The sequence below is a fragment of the Anabrus simplex genome, chromosome 2 (assembly GCF_040414725.1).
Source record: "Anabrus simplex isolate iqAnaSimp1 chromosome 2, ASM4041472v1, whole genome shotgun sequence".
Classification (NCBI taxonomy): Eukaryota; Metazoa; Arthropoda; class Insecta; order Orthoptera; family Tettigoniidae; genus Anabrus; species Anabrus simplex.
The window spans coordinates 1192906780-1192925191 of NC_090266.1; the positions used below are offsets into that span (position 1 = coordinate 1192906780).

General features: G+C 42.1%; 1 protein-coding gene across 1 annotated transcript in view; it reads right to left on the reverse strand.

Moving 5' to 3' along the window:
- Window positions 1-10605, reverse strand: part of LOC136863397 (uncharacterized) — a 70960-nt gene extending 60355 nt beyond the window's left edge. The window contains exons 1-2 of the mRNA XM_067139808.2: window positions 10402-10605; window positions 10250-10315 (exon numbers count right to left, since the gene is read on the reverse strand). Coding sequence (XP_066995909.2) covers window positions 10250-10315; window positions 10402-10557 — 222 coding nt within the window. The 5' untranslated portion in view covers window positions 10558-10605. The remainder of the gene's footprint in view (window positions 1-10249; window positions 10316-10401) is intronic.
- Between the last annotated feature and the right edge of the window lie 7807 nt (window positions 10606-18412).

The window sequence follows — 18412 nt, forward strand, 5'->3', positions numbered from 1 at the left end:
TCTGGACCGTCGTCAAATGTGCGGACCGCGCTGGAAACGGGTCTTGGACGGGTAACGACTAAGGATGCACTCCGGCCGCGGGTTCAGTACCGCCAAGGCACCCAAGACAACACCACGCCGGATCTCCTGAAGGATTTGATCCATATTAAAAATGCTTATAGGAAAAGACGGCAAAGATTTAGGGACCCAACTGACCGGGTGCAATACCTGGACCTAGCTCGGGACGTACGAAATCGATTGCTGGAAAGAAAGATTGAAAAATGGGAGGAAACTTGCCGTAATCTAAATAGAAAACGAGTCAGATCCGGAATTTTGGCGGATTCCCTCAGAAAACTAGTCAGATCGCGAATTTCGGCGGATTATATATAAAACAATAAGCATTCAATTATAAATTTCAGTATAATACCGTAGCGAAGCACGGGTATCTTACTAGTAGGCCTGACTGACTGACTGACTGACTGACTGACTGACTGACTGACTGACTGACTGACTGACTGACTGACTGACTGACTGACTGACTGACTGACTGACTGACTGACTGACTGACTGATTCATCATCGCCGAGCCAAAACTACTGGACATAAAAAAATTTAATTTTGGGGATATGATTACATTAGTGCGTAGGTGCTCACTAAGGAAGGATTTTCGCTTATACCGTCGCTAAGGGGGTGAAAGGGGGGGGGTGAACTTTTAAAATGAGTACATCTATATCTTAAAACTAAACATATTAAAGACGTTTGGATTGTCCTTTAAAAATAAAGAAGCATGTATTTTTGTTTTTGTTTTGGGAATATCCACATAAGGAGAGGGGAAGCTGTGAAGAAGGAGTTGAATTATTTTTATGAGGATACTTATATTTCAAAAACTGAAGGTGTTACACACGTGAAAGTTGGTATTTTACTCTTTCTTTAATAAGCAAAGAAATACTATATTTTTGTTTTCGAAAAATCCACTTAAAGTGGTGAAAATAATTGAAAATGTGGTTGGACATTTAAAATGAGTATAGGCCTATGTCATAAACTTAATGTTTTACAGACTTGAAAATGGTTTTTTGGAATCTCCTCCAAAAATAAGGAAACACGTACTATTTTGTTTTCGGAAAATCGACTTACGGGGAATGTGAAAAAAGTGAAGGTGTTAAATTCTGTTTTTGAGGATACTTGTATGTCAAAAACTAAAGATGTTACAGACATGAAAAAGGGTATTTTAGTATCCTTTAAAAAGCAAGGATATAATCATATTTTGTTTTTGGAAAATCCACATAAGGCGGCGAAAAGAATTGAAAAACCGGGTGAAATTTTTAAATGAGTGTATCTACGGTATATCTTAAAAACTTAACATGTTACAGATGCGAAAATTGGCATTTGGAATTTCCTTTAAAAATAAACGAACGTGTATATTTTTGTTTTCGGAAGAGCTACTTAATAGGAGTGAAAAAAGTGAAAAAGGAGTTGAATTATTCTTTTGCGGATATTTATAACTCAAAAACTGAAGATGTTACAGACGTGAAAGTTGGTATTTGGAATCTCATTTAAAAATAAAGAAACACTTACTTTAAAAATAAGGAAACATGTATTTTTTGTTTTCGACTTCAGAGCGGAATTTTTCTCACATGTACAGTTCTATGTCGCGTGATCCAGATTTAGCTCTGCCAGTAGCCTAATCATCTTAGCCCCAGAAGGCAAAACCACAAATCTGGTTTACAAAGAGGTTCTGGGGTAAAAGAAACTCAATTTTTCGGTGAGTTTTTATTTTATTGATTTTTCATATAATGTTTTAGTGCAGTAAGGAGGAACGATTACTTTTATCAAATTACGAATTTCATGCAAGTGAAGCCGCGGGTAGCGGCTAGTTTAATAGTAAAGGTAGGCAACACTTTAAACGAACGATGGCGGTGAAATCTTGCGGATATATGCTGAAATTACTGAGTTGTGCTTGAGTTTCAAGTTTATTAAGCGATGTCTCTGCTTTTGATTTTAGACTGCCATCTAGTGGCTTCGGTTGTGTATAGTTTAGTTCAGTATTGTAATTGTTTAGGGTTTGGCTTGTTGTTGTTGTTGTTGTTGTTGTTGTTGTTGTTGTTGTTGTTGTTGTTGTTGTTGTTGTTGAAGGCGAGTACCTGAGAGTCTCAGGTCGAAAACTATGTCCCTTTACTCATCTGTTTCCAAGAAATGCCGATGAGTGGGAAAAGTGTCTGGTTCTACACTGGCGGGGGAAGAACGATCTTGCTGAGGGGCGATATTCACCTCGCTTCAGAGAAGAAACCCCCTCCTCGCTGAGGAATGAGTTCTGATTTGTAGTCGGAGAGCTATTTTCAAGGTGGGGGTAGAAACTTCCCTTTTTAACAAACGGCCCCTTTCAGAGGTTTAATTTTGAATGTATTTAGTGAAATAAAGGTTTAAAAAGTTGAAATAGGCCGAAACAGATACATATTTCATGTTAAAACTCGTTGTAAGTGAGCCAAGGGCCGCAATGTTTGAAACGTGTGTTCGGCTTCTTGTTTTAGGAGTAGGATGCCAGGGTGGGTTGAATGGCACGGAGGATTCCGTCTTTGGTCATCTTTAGTATGTTATTTATCTTAGATCTAACAGTTCGGTTCGTATCTTCTTGTTAGATTTCAGTCTTGGTGCTTTTGCCATCATTCTGAGTGTCTTATTTTCGTAAACTTGTAATTTGGAAAGAGGAGTTTTAGCAATATAGCCCCAGGCCTCACAGCCATACAGCAGGATGGGCCTGATACATGCCAGGTAAATATTTCTCTTAATACTTGTAGAGATATATTTATTTCCCAGCAGAGGTCTCAAAGTTTTCATCCTTTCCGTGGCACGCTGTAAGGCTTGTTCTATATTGTATCTGCATGACACATTTCTGTCCATAGTTTGTCCAATATATTTAATTTTGTTTGTCCAAGACAGAGGGATAATGTTAGCAGTAAGTTAACCAAAACCAGGCCAACGCTTGTTGAATATAATTGCCTGAGTTTTGGTGAGTTTTATTTTCTCCTTGTTTCGCACACATTACGCCCAGAAAGACGAAATCCATTGTGGCAGCGTGCGAACAGCATTGTCATTTCTCCTTATACTAGTGTGAATGGCTATGTCATCCGCGTATTGCTGGTCCTCCACTCCTTGACGGGTTGGAAGGTCGTTCTCATAAAGGCCGTATAAGGTGGGGGACAGTACTACTCCATGTGGAACCCCCGCTCTGAGTAGACTTCAGATGGAGTGTTCCCCCTCACAGAAAACATAAAATTTCCTGTTCGTCAAATATGACTGTAAAAATTTTGACAAGATATTTGGGAACTTAATATTCTTCCATAAGTTTAACAATTTCATTATCGTGCCAGACGGTGTCAAAAACTATCTCTTTATCGAAAAATACGTCCGACTCGTTGGCTGAATTGTCAACGTACTGGCATTCGGTTCAGAGGCTCCTGGGTTCGATTCCCGGCCGGGTCGGGGATTTTAACCCTCATTGGTTAATTCCAATGGCCCGGGGGCTGGGTATTTGTGCTGTCCCCAACATCCCTGCAACTCACACACCACACATAACACTATCCTTCACCACAATAACACACAGTTACCTACACGGCACATGCCGCCCACCCTCATCGGAGGGTCTGCCTTACAAGGGCTGCGCTCGGCTAGAAATAGCCACACGAAATTATTATTATTATTATCGGAAAATACTGCTGACACGCTACGGCGTATATTGAACGACCTTGTGACATACTGTGTTAAGCGCAGCAAAGCGAGAGGGGCACTGCGCTTGGAGCAGAAGCCGAATTCTTTCGGTCGCAGTATGTTGCGGGTGTCCATTCAGGCGTGTGGGAAGTCTCTCGAATATTTTTTATATGAGTGAGAGCAGGGTTATAGGCATATGATTTTGTGGGAATAATCTTTCCTTTCCTGACTTTGGAATGTCTATAATTTTACCAGTCTTCCAAATGTCAGGGAAGGATCCCAGTTTCATGCAAGACGAAAATATTGTTGCTCAAGTATTACTGCCCTGTATGGCAGTGACATAATTTCCTTGTTCGATACCCTGTCATCACAGGGAGACTTCTTCTCATTTTATTATTTTTATTATCCTACGAACCTCGGCAGGCTCGATGTCAGAAATGCCATCATCTGGGGTCCATTGTCTTTTGAAAGTTGAGGCTTTTCTGCGTATCTCACGGATCCGTAGTTCGTTTCCGTCATCGCCTTCGTCAGAAAAATCGTGAGTTATGCAATGACCTTCTATTGAGTCAGCGAAAGCCTCAGCTTTATCATAAGGGCAGAATACCAAGCCATTTCGGCCGTGAATTGCACGTCGGGGTTCCTTGGTTCGAGTCAGGCAGCGAGTAATCCACCAAAATTCACGGTCTGACTTGTGTTCTGAGAGATGCTCGCAGAATTCCTCCCATCTTTCTATCTTACGTTCCAGCAAGCGATTGCGGACTTCTCGGGCTAGTTCCTTGAATTCCGCCCGATCAGCTGGGTCGCGGTATTTTTGCCATCGTTTCGTATACTGTTTTTTTAATATAGATCAAATCCCTTAGGAGATCGGGCGTGGTGTCATCTTGGGAGCCGTGGTTGTACTGAAGACAGACCGGGTGGCGTTCGTCTTTATACCGCTGCGGCCAGCTGCACCCGTTTCCCGGTTGGTCCGTCTATTTTGACGACTGTCCTGGCTTATAATATTATTATTATTATTAATCAGGACGTGTTGGCGAGACTTAACTCCGTTATTGGGCGGAAAGTTACCCCTGCCAGCAGTGCCATTATTGGCAATAATGCTAGCGCCATTGTAGCGCGTGAGTATAGTTCAGTTATTATGAGTTTCGACTTGACATTTGAGCGCTGCCTTTTGGCGGAGGGTAAGTGAATTAATCAACAGCCAATCATAGGCAGCCGATCACTCCTATAGAGCGCGTTAGACTCCAGTTCCAGTTAGCGGTGTTGTCGGTTTATTGTTTACTGTAACCACGTGCTATCAGCTGTGTGTTGTATTGTGCTCAGTTCTTTTCGCGGCCTTTGTGTGTCTTTGTGCTAGGTTGTTGTTCGTTTATATTTCGTAGTGTAGAGTTTATAAATGATTTGTTTAGTATTTTTAATAGTATAGCGCGTTATATTGTAGTGAATAGTGTGTAACAGGTGATCTGGTTTATATAGTAGCTTAGTTTAATATTTCGTCCGGTATTGATATAGTAGGTTAATTTTAGGCCCGTGTGTGAATTTTATATTCTGTCATGTCGACGCCTACATCTAAGGATGAAGCTCCCAAGAGAAGAAAGCTCTTCGGACCCGCTACTCCACTAAAGAGCCAGGCCCGGGAAATTGTTTGTAATGTTAGGGTGTCATTCTTGACAAAGCACCAGCAATGGAGGCTAGAAAGAACGAGCTGATTAAGTGGGAGAAAGAGCACAATATTTCGGTTCGCGATGACATGGGGAATGTGGATCTTATGCATGTCTTGAAACAAAACAAGCCCCAGTGCCTAGTTTATGTGGTGGATGAAATAGCCAGAAGGAACGGGCATAAATTAGTTCACCTTCCACTATACCAATGCCATCTTAACACCTCATAAATGATTTGGGCCCAGTTGAAGAATTATATAGCTGAGAATAACCGACTCTTCAGTTTTGGAAGTTGAAGGACTTATTTTTGAAGTCGTAGGCCGTATAAGTGCGGAGGACTGGTGCAACGTTGTGAGACACACGAAATCCGAGATGATTAAAGCTCACAGACGATTATGTTGAATATTTTATTATCTCTGTAGGATCAAGCGAGAGTGAAACCTCAACATACGATGACAATGCCGATAGTGACTCAGAAATGAGTGGTATATTCGCTTTGTAGGATTATTTCCTTCGTTACGGGAAACTGAATCTAAGAGCAACGCGGGATCTTCTACATGGTGACTAGAAATTTAATTTAATTTCCTCACTTTTTATCTGTTCGAGCAATGACATATTTTTATCTTGTAGCCTTATCCTAAATGTTTTGTGTATTATTGTTCATCTTATGTGAATCATGTGTGTTGCTACAAAGAATAACTGATTATGGACTTATATTCCAGTATTTGTATTTCTGTTCGTGTCAATCAGCTGTTTGTATTTGTAGCAGTTTGGCACCACCATCTGACTTCCGGCTAACTGTCAAGTCGAAACTCATAAAAACGGGACTATAGTTGCGCGGTACGTCTAGCAGCTTAAATAATATATTTCCGTGCATTATTGACCTTATTAGTAAGGTGAATAATAGCACGGTCATTCATTCTTACTGTTTATTTGAAAAGTTCTAAAAAAGTTTTTAATATGCCACATAAATTTTTGGTAGTTCAGAGTTAAATTCTCTCTAGGAAGAAATGGCTCAACTAGCCTGACCCAAGTAAGATTAAAGATGATAGACTTGTGGTAAAATTAAATGCATTAGGGACTATAAAATCAATGATCCTATTATAAAATTTTATAACTGCAGCATATAAGACCTCGGATAGCCCGCCCCAATCAGGATAGAAAGTAGGTTCCGTAGGGGCATATACACCGAGGTCATTATCTCTCATATGTTGCTGTAATATTCTCCCCTTAGGATTTATTATCCTAGAGTTCCAGCCTTTATGCTTAGAATTTAAGTCTCCTCCAATGATAGAACAAATGTGCCGCGGATTAATTCATAAAATATATATTTCCGCAGTATTTTGCGGAGCCTTGTGGGGTAAATAGGCTGCGAAAATTCGATAGTGATAATTTCCACGTCTAATCTCGATATTGAGAGACTCAATAACGCCAAGAGGGAGAGGGTCTATGACGTGATGAGTAAGTTTCGACTTAATCAGCACAGCCAATCCCCCGCCATCTCAGTTGGCTCTATCTTTGCATTAGACCGCAAAGTTCTTAATGTCAAAGGTCATATGGGGTTTAAGCCACATTTCTTCTAATAGGAGGATGTCAATGTTATGATCAGAAATAAACGACTCAAGTTCATACAGTATTTCTGACCAGTAACACCCTTACAATTCCAGGCACAGACCGTAAGATCCATAGTCAGAGAACAACCTTCTCTTTAGGATTCTGAGAAGTACGGCATCGCAGCACTAATTCGTACTCCAATTTTATCTATTGTTGTCTGACATGTTCTTAGCTTAATAGCGGCGTATTTTAAAATAGGCAGGAGCCTAGAGGAATGAATTTGCCTGACGAGGTTCAAAATGCCGCCCATGCCCGACAGATGGGAGATGTGCTATTATGAACACAGTTTATACCGCCTTTTGCTTTCTGATTTATAATCAAATCAGGTATTTGTCCCCATAAGAGTTTCATCCCCCTGTGGGTGTGGGTGGTAAAATGACAAGCACGGTATCCCATGCCTGTCGTAAGAGGCGACTAAAAGGGGCCACAGGACCTCTTAACTTGGGCAGGTTGGTTTGTGATCACGGGGCGCTTAGCTGAGTCCTGGCTTTGCTTCCACTTACTTGTTCCAGGTTCTTCACTTTTATCTATCTTATCCTACATTCCTTGATCAATTATTGTTCCTTCCCGACCCCGCCGGTATTAGAGAATTCGAGGCCTAGGGATTCTTTCATTTTCGAGCCCTTCGTGGCCCCTCCCTTTCTTTGGCCGATATCTTCATTTTTCGAAATCTCAGACCCTTTCCACATTTTCTCTATGAATAGCTTTAATAGAAGATGGTTGCCTAGAGTAGTTGCACTTCCTCTTAATAATCACCACTACCACTCCCAGGAAGTGGATTAGTCAACAGACTATCTACTGAATTCTTCATGGAGTCCATAAAAGAAACACTACATGTGAAACCTCGTAAGACACTTCATATACCGGTACCCGCAGGTATCGGGGGAGAGTGGTCTACTGAAGCAGGCCTGTTGTACGGCAGCTGTGGTGAGCAAAGAGTCAGTCTGCCTAAGGCTAAATTTAGCCTCGACTAGAGGTGCTAATGCCGGATGTAGCGCACACTATGGTAGTTCGCAACGTCACGTGATATGAATATTCGCAGCACACGGTTACCGGTACTGTGCTAATGCAAACTGTTTCACAGAACGTTATTACTTTGTAATTATATATATTTTAATCAATAAAATCGTAAGTGTGCTATAGCCCAGTAGCACATCAGGACGGTCCGCCCGTGCTATATAACATTTTAAAACATTATTCAAGGCCATCTACGTTGGTGTACTTTTGACGTATTTTCTCCTATATGGGGTGCAATACTTATTTGTAGCTGAACCAATTAGCTTAAGATGGGGGAACATACAGGGTTACATTACACTGGATTGCACTATGACTGCTGAAAAAACACAAGTTTTTCTTCAGAGCCGAGCTGTTATATCAAGCTCTACAATGCTGCAAAGCTGTTTCTTTCGGAGATACGAGATTCCAAATCTGTCACTGAAAATGAGTACTGTTTTCTACTCTCAGTCCAGGAAAATGATGACATAGTATCTAGCTTTCAATTCAAGCGGTTATCCCAACTGTAGGCCAAAATTATTACTCTTCTACAGACTCAGTAAGAGGGCTCTAATTCCCCCCGCCCCCATTATATTTCGCGGGGAACGATGCCCTCTCCAGTTGTGTCAGAAACTAGATGATTGAAGAACAAAGACTTTACTTCGTTCATTAACAATATACTGTAGATGATCTTGTCAAATGTAAGTCACCTCGTAATGTAATGAGTTCATACCTTCAGGGTGATCATCATATAATGAATGTGTGTAAATGGTATGTTTTCTCCTATAAATTATCAAGGAATGTGTAGACGGTGTTGCAAAATTGTCTCCACACACAAAGAAGCTATTTTGTGGAGGGAAGCATGTTTGGCGAAGTCATCTGTTGCTACTAAGGGACGTTTACAGGGTTGTCGGTGAAGGAAATGTAGAAAACTAGGAACAGCTGTTTATTCCCAGAAGTTGATCGAAGATATGAACATCAGCATGAATGTATGCGTAACAACGTCGGAATATTGATTGCCATACACGTTCAAAGACTGTTGGCCTGGCCTGAGTACTTCCGGTGATGACAGCAATTCCTAGACGAGACATTCTTCTAATTAAATAGGTGGCTCATTAACGAACTGTCTGATGTGTCCATAGAGGAACAAATCGAGGCATGTGACATCAGACGATCTTGGTAGCCAGGCGGTGAGTTTAGCAGCGCTATCCATCTGTTCCCAAATTTAGGTATGAGATGATCCCTCCTAGAGAGCCTCCGTGGCTCAAATCCTGGTCACTCCATGCGAGATTTATGCTGGACAAAGCGGTGGCGGGACAGGTTTTTCTCCAGGTACTCCGGTTTTTTCTGTCATATTTCATTTCAGCAACACTCTTCAATAACTTTTCATTACATTTAGCAATCATTAATCATTGCCCCAGAGGAGTGCGACAGGCTTCGGCAGCTGCCACAATGCCTATCCTCGCCGCCAGATGGGGGCTTCATTCATTCCATTCCTGATCCGGTCGAATGACTGGAAACAGGCTATGGATTTTAATGATCCCTCCCAGGATTGGAGTTCACCGTAAAGCGGTTGCAGAATGAATGTTGGCGACGAGGAGGGGAATATTTTGGCATTCTTTCCCCCATTTTACCACCCAAGGCCCAAATGATTAACTCATCTCATTGCGCTAACTGATGACGTTAGCAAATATACATTTTCATACAAAATATGTTGAACTTGGCGTTCTCTGTCACCATCAGTTTGTACAGATAATTTTACAAAATCCCGTATATACCGTATAATAATGGGGAAAATGTGCCTGATACTGAAGAAACGTTATGACGTGAGTTGTCCTGCGTCCTGCCTCTGTGAGCGATTGTTAATGACGTTTTAGCCCGCTGGTGGTCCCGTTGATAAACTTCCCGTTCACACAGAACACCATGTCCTCTCAAGAATATTTATCAACATAAATAGACCACAATTAGAAATCTGGACTCAAATGAAACTATTTAAAACAGTGGACACAAGATCTCGGGCATTCGGCTTACAACGCTTATCTCCCAAACGCTGCATGAACCCGTGTAAACAAATTTGGGGAGTGTACCCACATTTTTGCCACATTCTAAAATAACACCGGTTAAAAGGCTGACTCTACACAGGGGGGTGATATTCGAGGTTGTTTCAAGCTCTCAAGCTTTCAAGCTTTCAAGCTCAAGAAATACACCATGCAGATCAGAATAAATACAAGGAAAGTGCTAAGAGTTTTTTGATCTCAAATACCGTACCGTATCATTTAATGATGGGGGGCAGGCTCTTACCTTTGGATGCTTAGAGAGAGGTTGCAACGTGTCTATGGTACTTCCTTTTAACCTCGAAGGCTTCAACTAAAACAAACACAGGAAGTACGATGTGAGTACACGGACTCCTATTGAGTTCTAATTTGAGATTTAGACAGTAAAATCACACTCACCCGTCTGAGGAGAAGTATTATTTGAAATATGACATATTTTATAGGATACCACTTTCCTGGTTGTTTATAAATGCCTAATATTGGTGGTGGATCTCTTCGTGAGTAGTATGCCATGAACACGACAAATATAGAGAACAATGTAAACCAGAGCAACATGATGAAGCAATAGCAAGCACTTTACTGACACTAAAATACAGATAGATTTGACATTCCTAAGGAAGTGGTGAATCTTATCTTCTGCACAGCTGTTACTGATAAGATGAAGAGGCTTTTGAACTTCATCACCAGATATTCAAGCTGAGTTGTTATCAGTGAATTAGATAACAAATCAGTCCTCTACTGCTCCCAATGACAAGATTCTTAAATAGTGAGAAATTATCTATTGTGTTTGCTGAACCGTGCCCACCAATTTATAGTCGTACATGAGTCTAAGCTTAGAAATTTAATACGATAGGACTCGGAAGACAAAACTTGGTAGTTCTTTTGGGGTAGCACAGACTCGGCTATACTAAGTGAGATTTACGATCGTATTGACTATACTCACTCCAGGTGAGAACCTTACATATTGTTCCGGGCTTTGTTTTATTCGAAATATTGACCCGGTCCGAATTAGCACGTGAGAAACCGTAAATTAGTGACATTAAGCTTTCTTCCCAGATATCCCTGAAGAATATATTAATCATATACATTAACGTGAAAATTTTTGTTTCAGGTGACAATCGAAAGGGCCATGTAAAATTGTTAATGAATGAAACAAACACCAGCCACGACAAGAATCTCTCCCTGTGCTTTGTTTACCGTCATGGCAAAGCAGATAAAGATCGGGCCAGCTAGGAAGACATCTGGGAGCGCGTGCGCACTTTGGACTATCTCGTATAGCGTATCCCCTACTAACAGCTCCTGCTACAAGGACAGTTCAGTGCCTAAGTTTACACTCAGCTGCCGCGCTCTGCTTTCTAATTTCCCGTTGAGTAGTAACTGTGGTTAGTGGTGGTGTACGTTATACCTATCGGTGACAGTATGGAAGGCGTTAAAAATAGCGTGCATCGTAAGGTGCTAAAGAGTCAGACTCGTGCAGCAATCTTCTAAATGCATTCATTTCGGTTAGGTATGTCTGTAATTTACAGCCGGAAGGGAATTCCACGAACTGAAAATCTGCGGAGTGTTACATGTCAGTTATGACAAATATTTCAGGTCAACTGTACGTCGCCACAACACTGAGCGAGAAGGGGAAGTCAGCGTTCTCGCTCCCACGGCTCTGATTTCTCACTCGCACACTTCCCCTCACCGGATGTCTTCCTAACTGGCCCCATCTATATGAGGAATTAGTTTCTTTTAAAATTAATGAAACCGAAAATATGATGAAAAACTGGGACTCAAGGCATTGAGATCTTTGCTTCAGGAGTACAACCAGATAAATTGGTAGCTTAATTCAACTTTTTTTGAGTACGTATTCGAAATTGTGATTCGTGTACATTTAGCGAGTTTATAGACAACAGTAGTTCTGGTTTTCTGTCCCACTAACTACTTTTCCGGTATTCGGAGACGCCGAGGAGGCACAACTCTGTCTGGCAGAAGTTACGCTGGCGGAAAAAGTATCCACGAACGCTGATAGGCGTGTTTATACATCTGAAATACGAAGTGGGTTCATATTTCCCGGAAATCGTATTAGCGTGGCGCTAGTAGTGGCCCCGTGACGTTGCACATCAGATTTGCTGTACCGTGCGAGAGCGTTAATTACCTGTGAGATTCAACTTGGTGACTGTGAGTGGGTCAAGAATAATTTTACAGTAGTATAATAAGCGGGTTCTGGCGCCACCGCCACCGCAGGCTCCCAGAGGCCACCTCCACCACCACCACCACCAAAGCCAGAGGCCTCCCAGATGCCTCCTCCACCACCACCACAGCCAGAGGCCTCCGAGAGGCCTCCTCCACCACCATCACAGCCAGAGGCCTCCCAGAGGTCTCCTCCACCACCCGCGGGAAATTTGAATTTGTAAACAAAGCCACGTGCTTCTTGACAGCTATCATCGACAACAACGCATCGCTAACCTCAGTACTGCCATCTTGACGGGCCTAAACCTCAGTAGTACCAACTTAACCTAACTAGCGCGAGGTAAACAAAGCCACGTGTTTTTTGACAGCCATGTGCTTTTTGACAGACAACAACGCATCGCTAACCTCAGTACTGCCATCTTGACGGGCCTAAACCTCAGTAGTACCAACTTAACCTAACTAGCGCGTGGTAAACAAAGCCACGTGCTTTTTGACAGCCACGTGCTTTTTTGACAGCTGTCATCCGCCATCTTTAAACCCCAGAGCACTGTGCTGCCCTCTTTATCGTAGTAGCTGCAAATTCGTCACCTGTCATCGGCAGTGCTGCCATCTTGGCGGGCCTAAACCTTAGTGCTACCAACTTAACCTAACTAGCGTGAGATAAACAAAGCCACGTGCAGCTGTCACCCGCCATCTTTAAACTACAGAGCACAGTGCTGCCCTCTTTAGCTACTTACCTTTGAAATGTGGTACGTCACAGCTGTCATCCGCCATCTTGCATCGCAAACCTCAGTGCTGCACTCTTTAGCTAGATACCTTTGAAATGTAGTGGCGGTAATTTGAGAAATTCTTTATGCTCTTGTTTGTAAACAAAGCCACGTGCTTTTATGACAGCTGTCATCCTCCATCTTTAATCCAGAGAGCACCGTGCTGCCCCCTTTAGCTACTTACCTTTGAAATGTGGTACCTCACAGCTGTCATCCGCCACCTTGCATCGCAAACCTCAGTGGTGCACTCTTTAGCTAGATACCTTTGAAATGTAGTGGCGGCAATTTGAAAAATTCTTTATGCTCTTGTTTGGAAACAAACCTATGCGCTTCTTTTTTGACAGCTATCATCCGCCATCTTTAATCCAGAGAGCACCGTGCTGCCCTCTATGTGGGGGTGGTAAATTCTACGCGCTCTTGTTTGGAAACAAACCCATGTGCTTTTCTGACAGCTGTCAACCGCCAGAGAGCACCGTGCTGCCCTCTTTGTGCCGGTGGCAAATTCCACGTGCTTTTTGACAGCTGTCATCCGCCATCTTGCATCACAAACCTCAGTGCTGTACTCTTTAGCTAGATACCTCTGAAATGTGGTGGCGGCAAATTCTATGTGCTCTTGTTTAGTAAACAAAGCCACGTGCTTTTTTTTGACAGCTGTCATCCACCATCTTTAATCAATAGAGCACTGTGCTGCTATCATGCGGGCAATTTCGTCAGCTGTTATCCGCCATCTTTAATCTACAGAGCACCGTGCTGCTCTCTGTAGTAGCGGGCAATTTGAAAAGTTCTGTTAGCTGTCATCCGCCATCTTTAATCAAGAGAGCACCGTGCTGCCATCTTTAGCTAGATACCTTTGAAATGTGGTGGCGGCAAATTGAAAAATTCTACGTGCTCTTGTTTAGTAAACAAACTCACGCGCTTTTTGTCAGCTGTCATCCGCCATCTTACATCGCAAACCTCAGTACTACACTCTTTAGTTGAAAAATGGTGGCGGATAATTTAAAAAGAAAAATTCTACAGCAGCCATCCCTCGACGCTAATTGCACAAGATGGTGGCTATACATGACTCCTTAAAGGTGCTTATGCAAGATGATCGCTATACATAGTTTCTTATGAGACACCCTTGGGATGCTTGCGCAAGATGGCGGTTATACAAGGCTCCTTATGAGACACCCTAGGGATGCTTGCGCAAGATGGTGGTTGCTCTTATGAGGCGGCTTAAGGATCCTTGCACAAGATGGCTAGAGACGCCCCCCTAAGGATGCTTGCGCAAGATGGCGGACGCAAGATGGCGGCTATTCATAGCTCCTTATGAGACAGCCAGTACTCGATACAACATGTGATCAGAACATTGATTGATGTGTTCAGAACACAAAATAAGTGATCAAGACTAGAATCGAACACTGTACTCGATGTCGTTAACTTCAACATGTGATTAAAACATTGTTTGGTGTGTTCAGAACACTACAGAAGTAGAATCGAACGCTGTACTTAATACAACATGTTAGGGGATACCTTTGTTCTAAGAAGATCAGATTGAAACATAACAAGACTAGAATCTAACACTGCACCCGATGTCGTTAACCTTAACATGTGAACAGAACATTGATTGATGTGTTCAGATCACTAAACAAGTAGAACCGAACACTGTACTCGATACAACATGTTAGGGGATACCTTTGTTCTAAGAAAATTAGATTGAAACATAAAAAGGCTAGAATCGAACACTGCACTCGATGTCGTTAACCTTAACATGTGATCAGAACATTGATTGATGTGTTCAGATCACTAAACAAGTAGAACCGAACACTGTACTCGATACAACATGTTAGGGGATACCTTTGTTCTAAGAAAATTAGATTGAAACATAACAAGACTAGAATCGAACACTGCACTCGATGTCGTTAACCTTAACATGTGATCCGATACAACATGTTAGGGGATACCTTTGTTCTAAGAAAATTAGATTGAAACATAGCAAGACTAGAATCGAACACTGTAAGAACATTGTTTGATGTGTTCAGAGCAAAAGTACAACTTCAATGATTTACCTAGTGTAAAAATCAAAAACACACACTGTGCACATATCGCATAGCTATCTCGCCTATCACTTGCCTAGTATGAAAATCAATAACACACTGTGCACATATCGCATAGCTAACTCGGCAACACTTCAAATGATTTGCTTAGTACGAAAATAAAAAATAAAAATCTATACCGCGTAGCTAACTCGTTCATCGCACTGCTAAGACGCTTAGTAATTGTGGATACACTGATATATCTCATACGAAAATCAAGAAAGCACACTGCGTAGCCAACTCGCTCGGTCACTCGCTTAGTAATTGCAACACGACTAGAACACTAATATACGTTACTCTTTTTTTCTCGAAACACACACACGCACACGGATAAGAATGTTGCGAGATACTACATACTTACATGTTTTTAAAAAAATAGGGGGGTGAAAGATCATAAATTATATGTACACATGTTGTCTCCTCCAAGTTGTAAGACGAAATAGACGCAGTACTGCGAGTTTCCGCTATAGCTGGCGAACGGAAGTAGCATGATATCTCAGCAAAAAAATACGCGTGAGCTTGCATACACGCAAGTCAGACACAATGATGGATACCGCGATTCAAATCCTGGCAACTTATGCCGTCAGGAAGGGCATCCGGCGATCATCTAGCTGTAAATAACCGATTCTCATGTTAGAAAGGGTAACTAGTTGTAAAACAGATTCTTAATCCTAGTTCTTTGACGTCAGGAAGGGCAACCGGTCGAAAACAATAGTGTATGATGTAAGAGGCTAGATACTGCCAGTTTTGCGTCAGGAAGGGCAACTAGTCTTAAAACAAATTCTTGCGATTTAAAGTCTTAGTTTTGCATCAGGAAGGGCATCCGGCTGTAAAACAATAGTTCATGATACAGCGATTTAAAATCTTAGTTCCTGCACTAAGAAGAGCATCTAGCTGTAAATCCCTGATTCTCGTGTTAGAAAGGGTAACTAGTTGTAAAACAGATTCTTAATCCCAGTTCTATGACGTCAGGAAGGGCAACTGGTCGAAAACAATAGTGTATGATGTAAGAGGCTAGATACTGCCAGTTTTGCGTCAGGAAGGGCAACTAGTCTTAAAAAAATTCTTGCGATTTAAAATCTTAGTTTAGCGTCAGGAAGGGCATCCGGCTTTAAAACAATAGATCGTGATACAGCAATTTAAAATCTTAGTTCCTGCACCAAGAAGAGCATCTAGCTGTAAAACCCCGATTCTCGTGTTAGGAAGGGCAACTAGTTGTAAAACAGATTCTTAATCCCAGTTCCTTGACGTTAGGAAGGGCAACCGGTCGAAAACAATAGTGTATGATGTAAGAGGCTAGATACTCCTAGTTTTGTGTCAGGAAGGGCAACCAGTCGTAAAACAGATTCTTGTGATTTAAAATCTCGCTTCAGGAAGGGCAACCGGCCGTACTGTAAAACAACAGTGTATGATGTAAGAGGCTAGATACTGCTTTTTAAAATCCTAGAAGGGTATCTAGTTGTAAACCAGATTCTTGTGATTTAAAATCTCGCGTCAGGAAGGGCAATCGGCTGTAAAACAGTTTCTGATTATTTAAAGTCTTGCGTCAGGAGGGGGGGCGCTCGGCTGTAAAACATATTTTTTATCCAAGAGAATCGAACCCGAGACTGCCGGGTGAGAGGCAAGCACACTAAACCAAACTGTAGGCTATAGGTTACATTTTTTTTGTTCCACAGTCTTTGAAGTTGTATCGGCGCAGTCATTCAGAGCGAGGTACGGATTGCATGTGTTGACTGAAATTGTACACGCATCTTTCGGCTGCACTAACCTTGAACGGGGACACTGCGTGCTGATAAGCCACTTTAAACTCACGGTACGTCTTCTTAGCTGTGTGTAGCATTTAGCTGGTGTAAGTTCCTAACATAAAATATTATGATTGTACGGAGAGGTTAAAACACAGTACCAGCATATAGCCTACCCCTATCGAAAGAGCCTGCACGGCGCCGGCATATAGACTACTCCTGTTGAAGGAGTCTACACAAGGTTTAACGCCCCCATCAACAGCCCTTACTTAATGCTGGCTTTTTGCATGCCCTCGAAACTACCTAAGAATGTAATATACAACAGTAGGGAGAGGGTAAAACCCAGTGCCGGCACATAGCCTACTCCTACAGAAGAAGCCTACACAAGGCTTAACGCCTCCATCCGACAGATGAATCGCCATCAACATCTTATACTCATAATCATTTTCGAAGGAGTCTGCACAAGGTTTAACGCCCCCATCAACAGCCCTTACTTAATGCTGGCTTTTTGCACGCCCTCGAAACTACCTAAGAATATAATATACAATAGTAGGGAGAGGGTAAAACCCGGTGTCGGTACATAGCCTACTCCTACAGAAGAAGCCTACACAAGGCTTAACGCCTCCATCCGACAGATGAATCGCCATCAACATCTTATACTCATAATCATTTTCGAAGGAGTCTGCACAAGGTTTAACGCCCCCATCAACAGCCCTTACTTAATGCTGGCTTTTTGCACGCCCTCAGCCTGCACACAGCTTATCGCCTCCATCCGACAGATGAATCACTATCAAGATCTTGTACTCACAATCATTTTCGAAGGAGTCTGCACAAGGTTTAACGTCCCCATCAACAGCCCTTACTTAATGCTGGCTCTTTGCACGCCCTCGAAACTACCTGAGAATGTAATATGCAACAGTAGGATCACCCCCATCCGACAAATGAATCACCATCAACACTCTTGTACCCGCAATCATTCTCGCTACTTCGGAAGATAGCGGGTTCGAACTCCTACTGTCGGAAGCCGTAAAAAATAGCAAATGCTAGGCGAGGGACCTCCGCGATCGTCATAACATGATCTAGCTAGATGCCCTTCCTGACGGCATAAGTTGCCAGGATTTGAATCGCGGTATCCATCATTGTGTCTAACTTGCGTGTATGCAAGCTGACGCGTATTTTTTTGCTGAGATATCATGCTACTTCCGTTCGCCAGCTATAGCGGAAACTCGCAGTACTGCGTCTATTTCGTCTTACAACTTGGAGGAGACAACATGTGTACATATAATTTATGATCTTTCACCCCCCTATTTTTTTAAAAAACATGTAAGTATGTAGTACCTCGCAACATTCTTATCCGTGTGTGTGTGTGTGTTTCGAGAAAAAAAGAGTAACGTGTATCAGTGTTCTAGTCGTGTTGCAATTACTAAGCGAGTGACCGAGCGAGTTGTCTACGCAGTGTGCTTTCTTGATTTTCGTATGAGATATATCAGTGTATCCACAATTACTAAGCGTCTTAGCAGTGCGATGAACGAGTTAGCTACGCGGTATAGATTTTTATTTTTTATTTTCGTACTAGGCAAATCATTTGAAGTGTTGCCGAGTTAGCTATGCGATATGTGCACAGTGTGTTATTGATTTTCATACTAGGCAA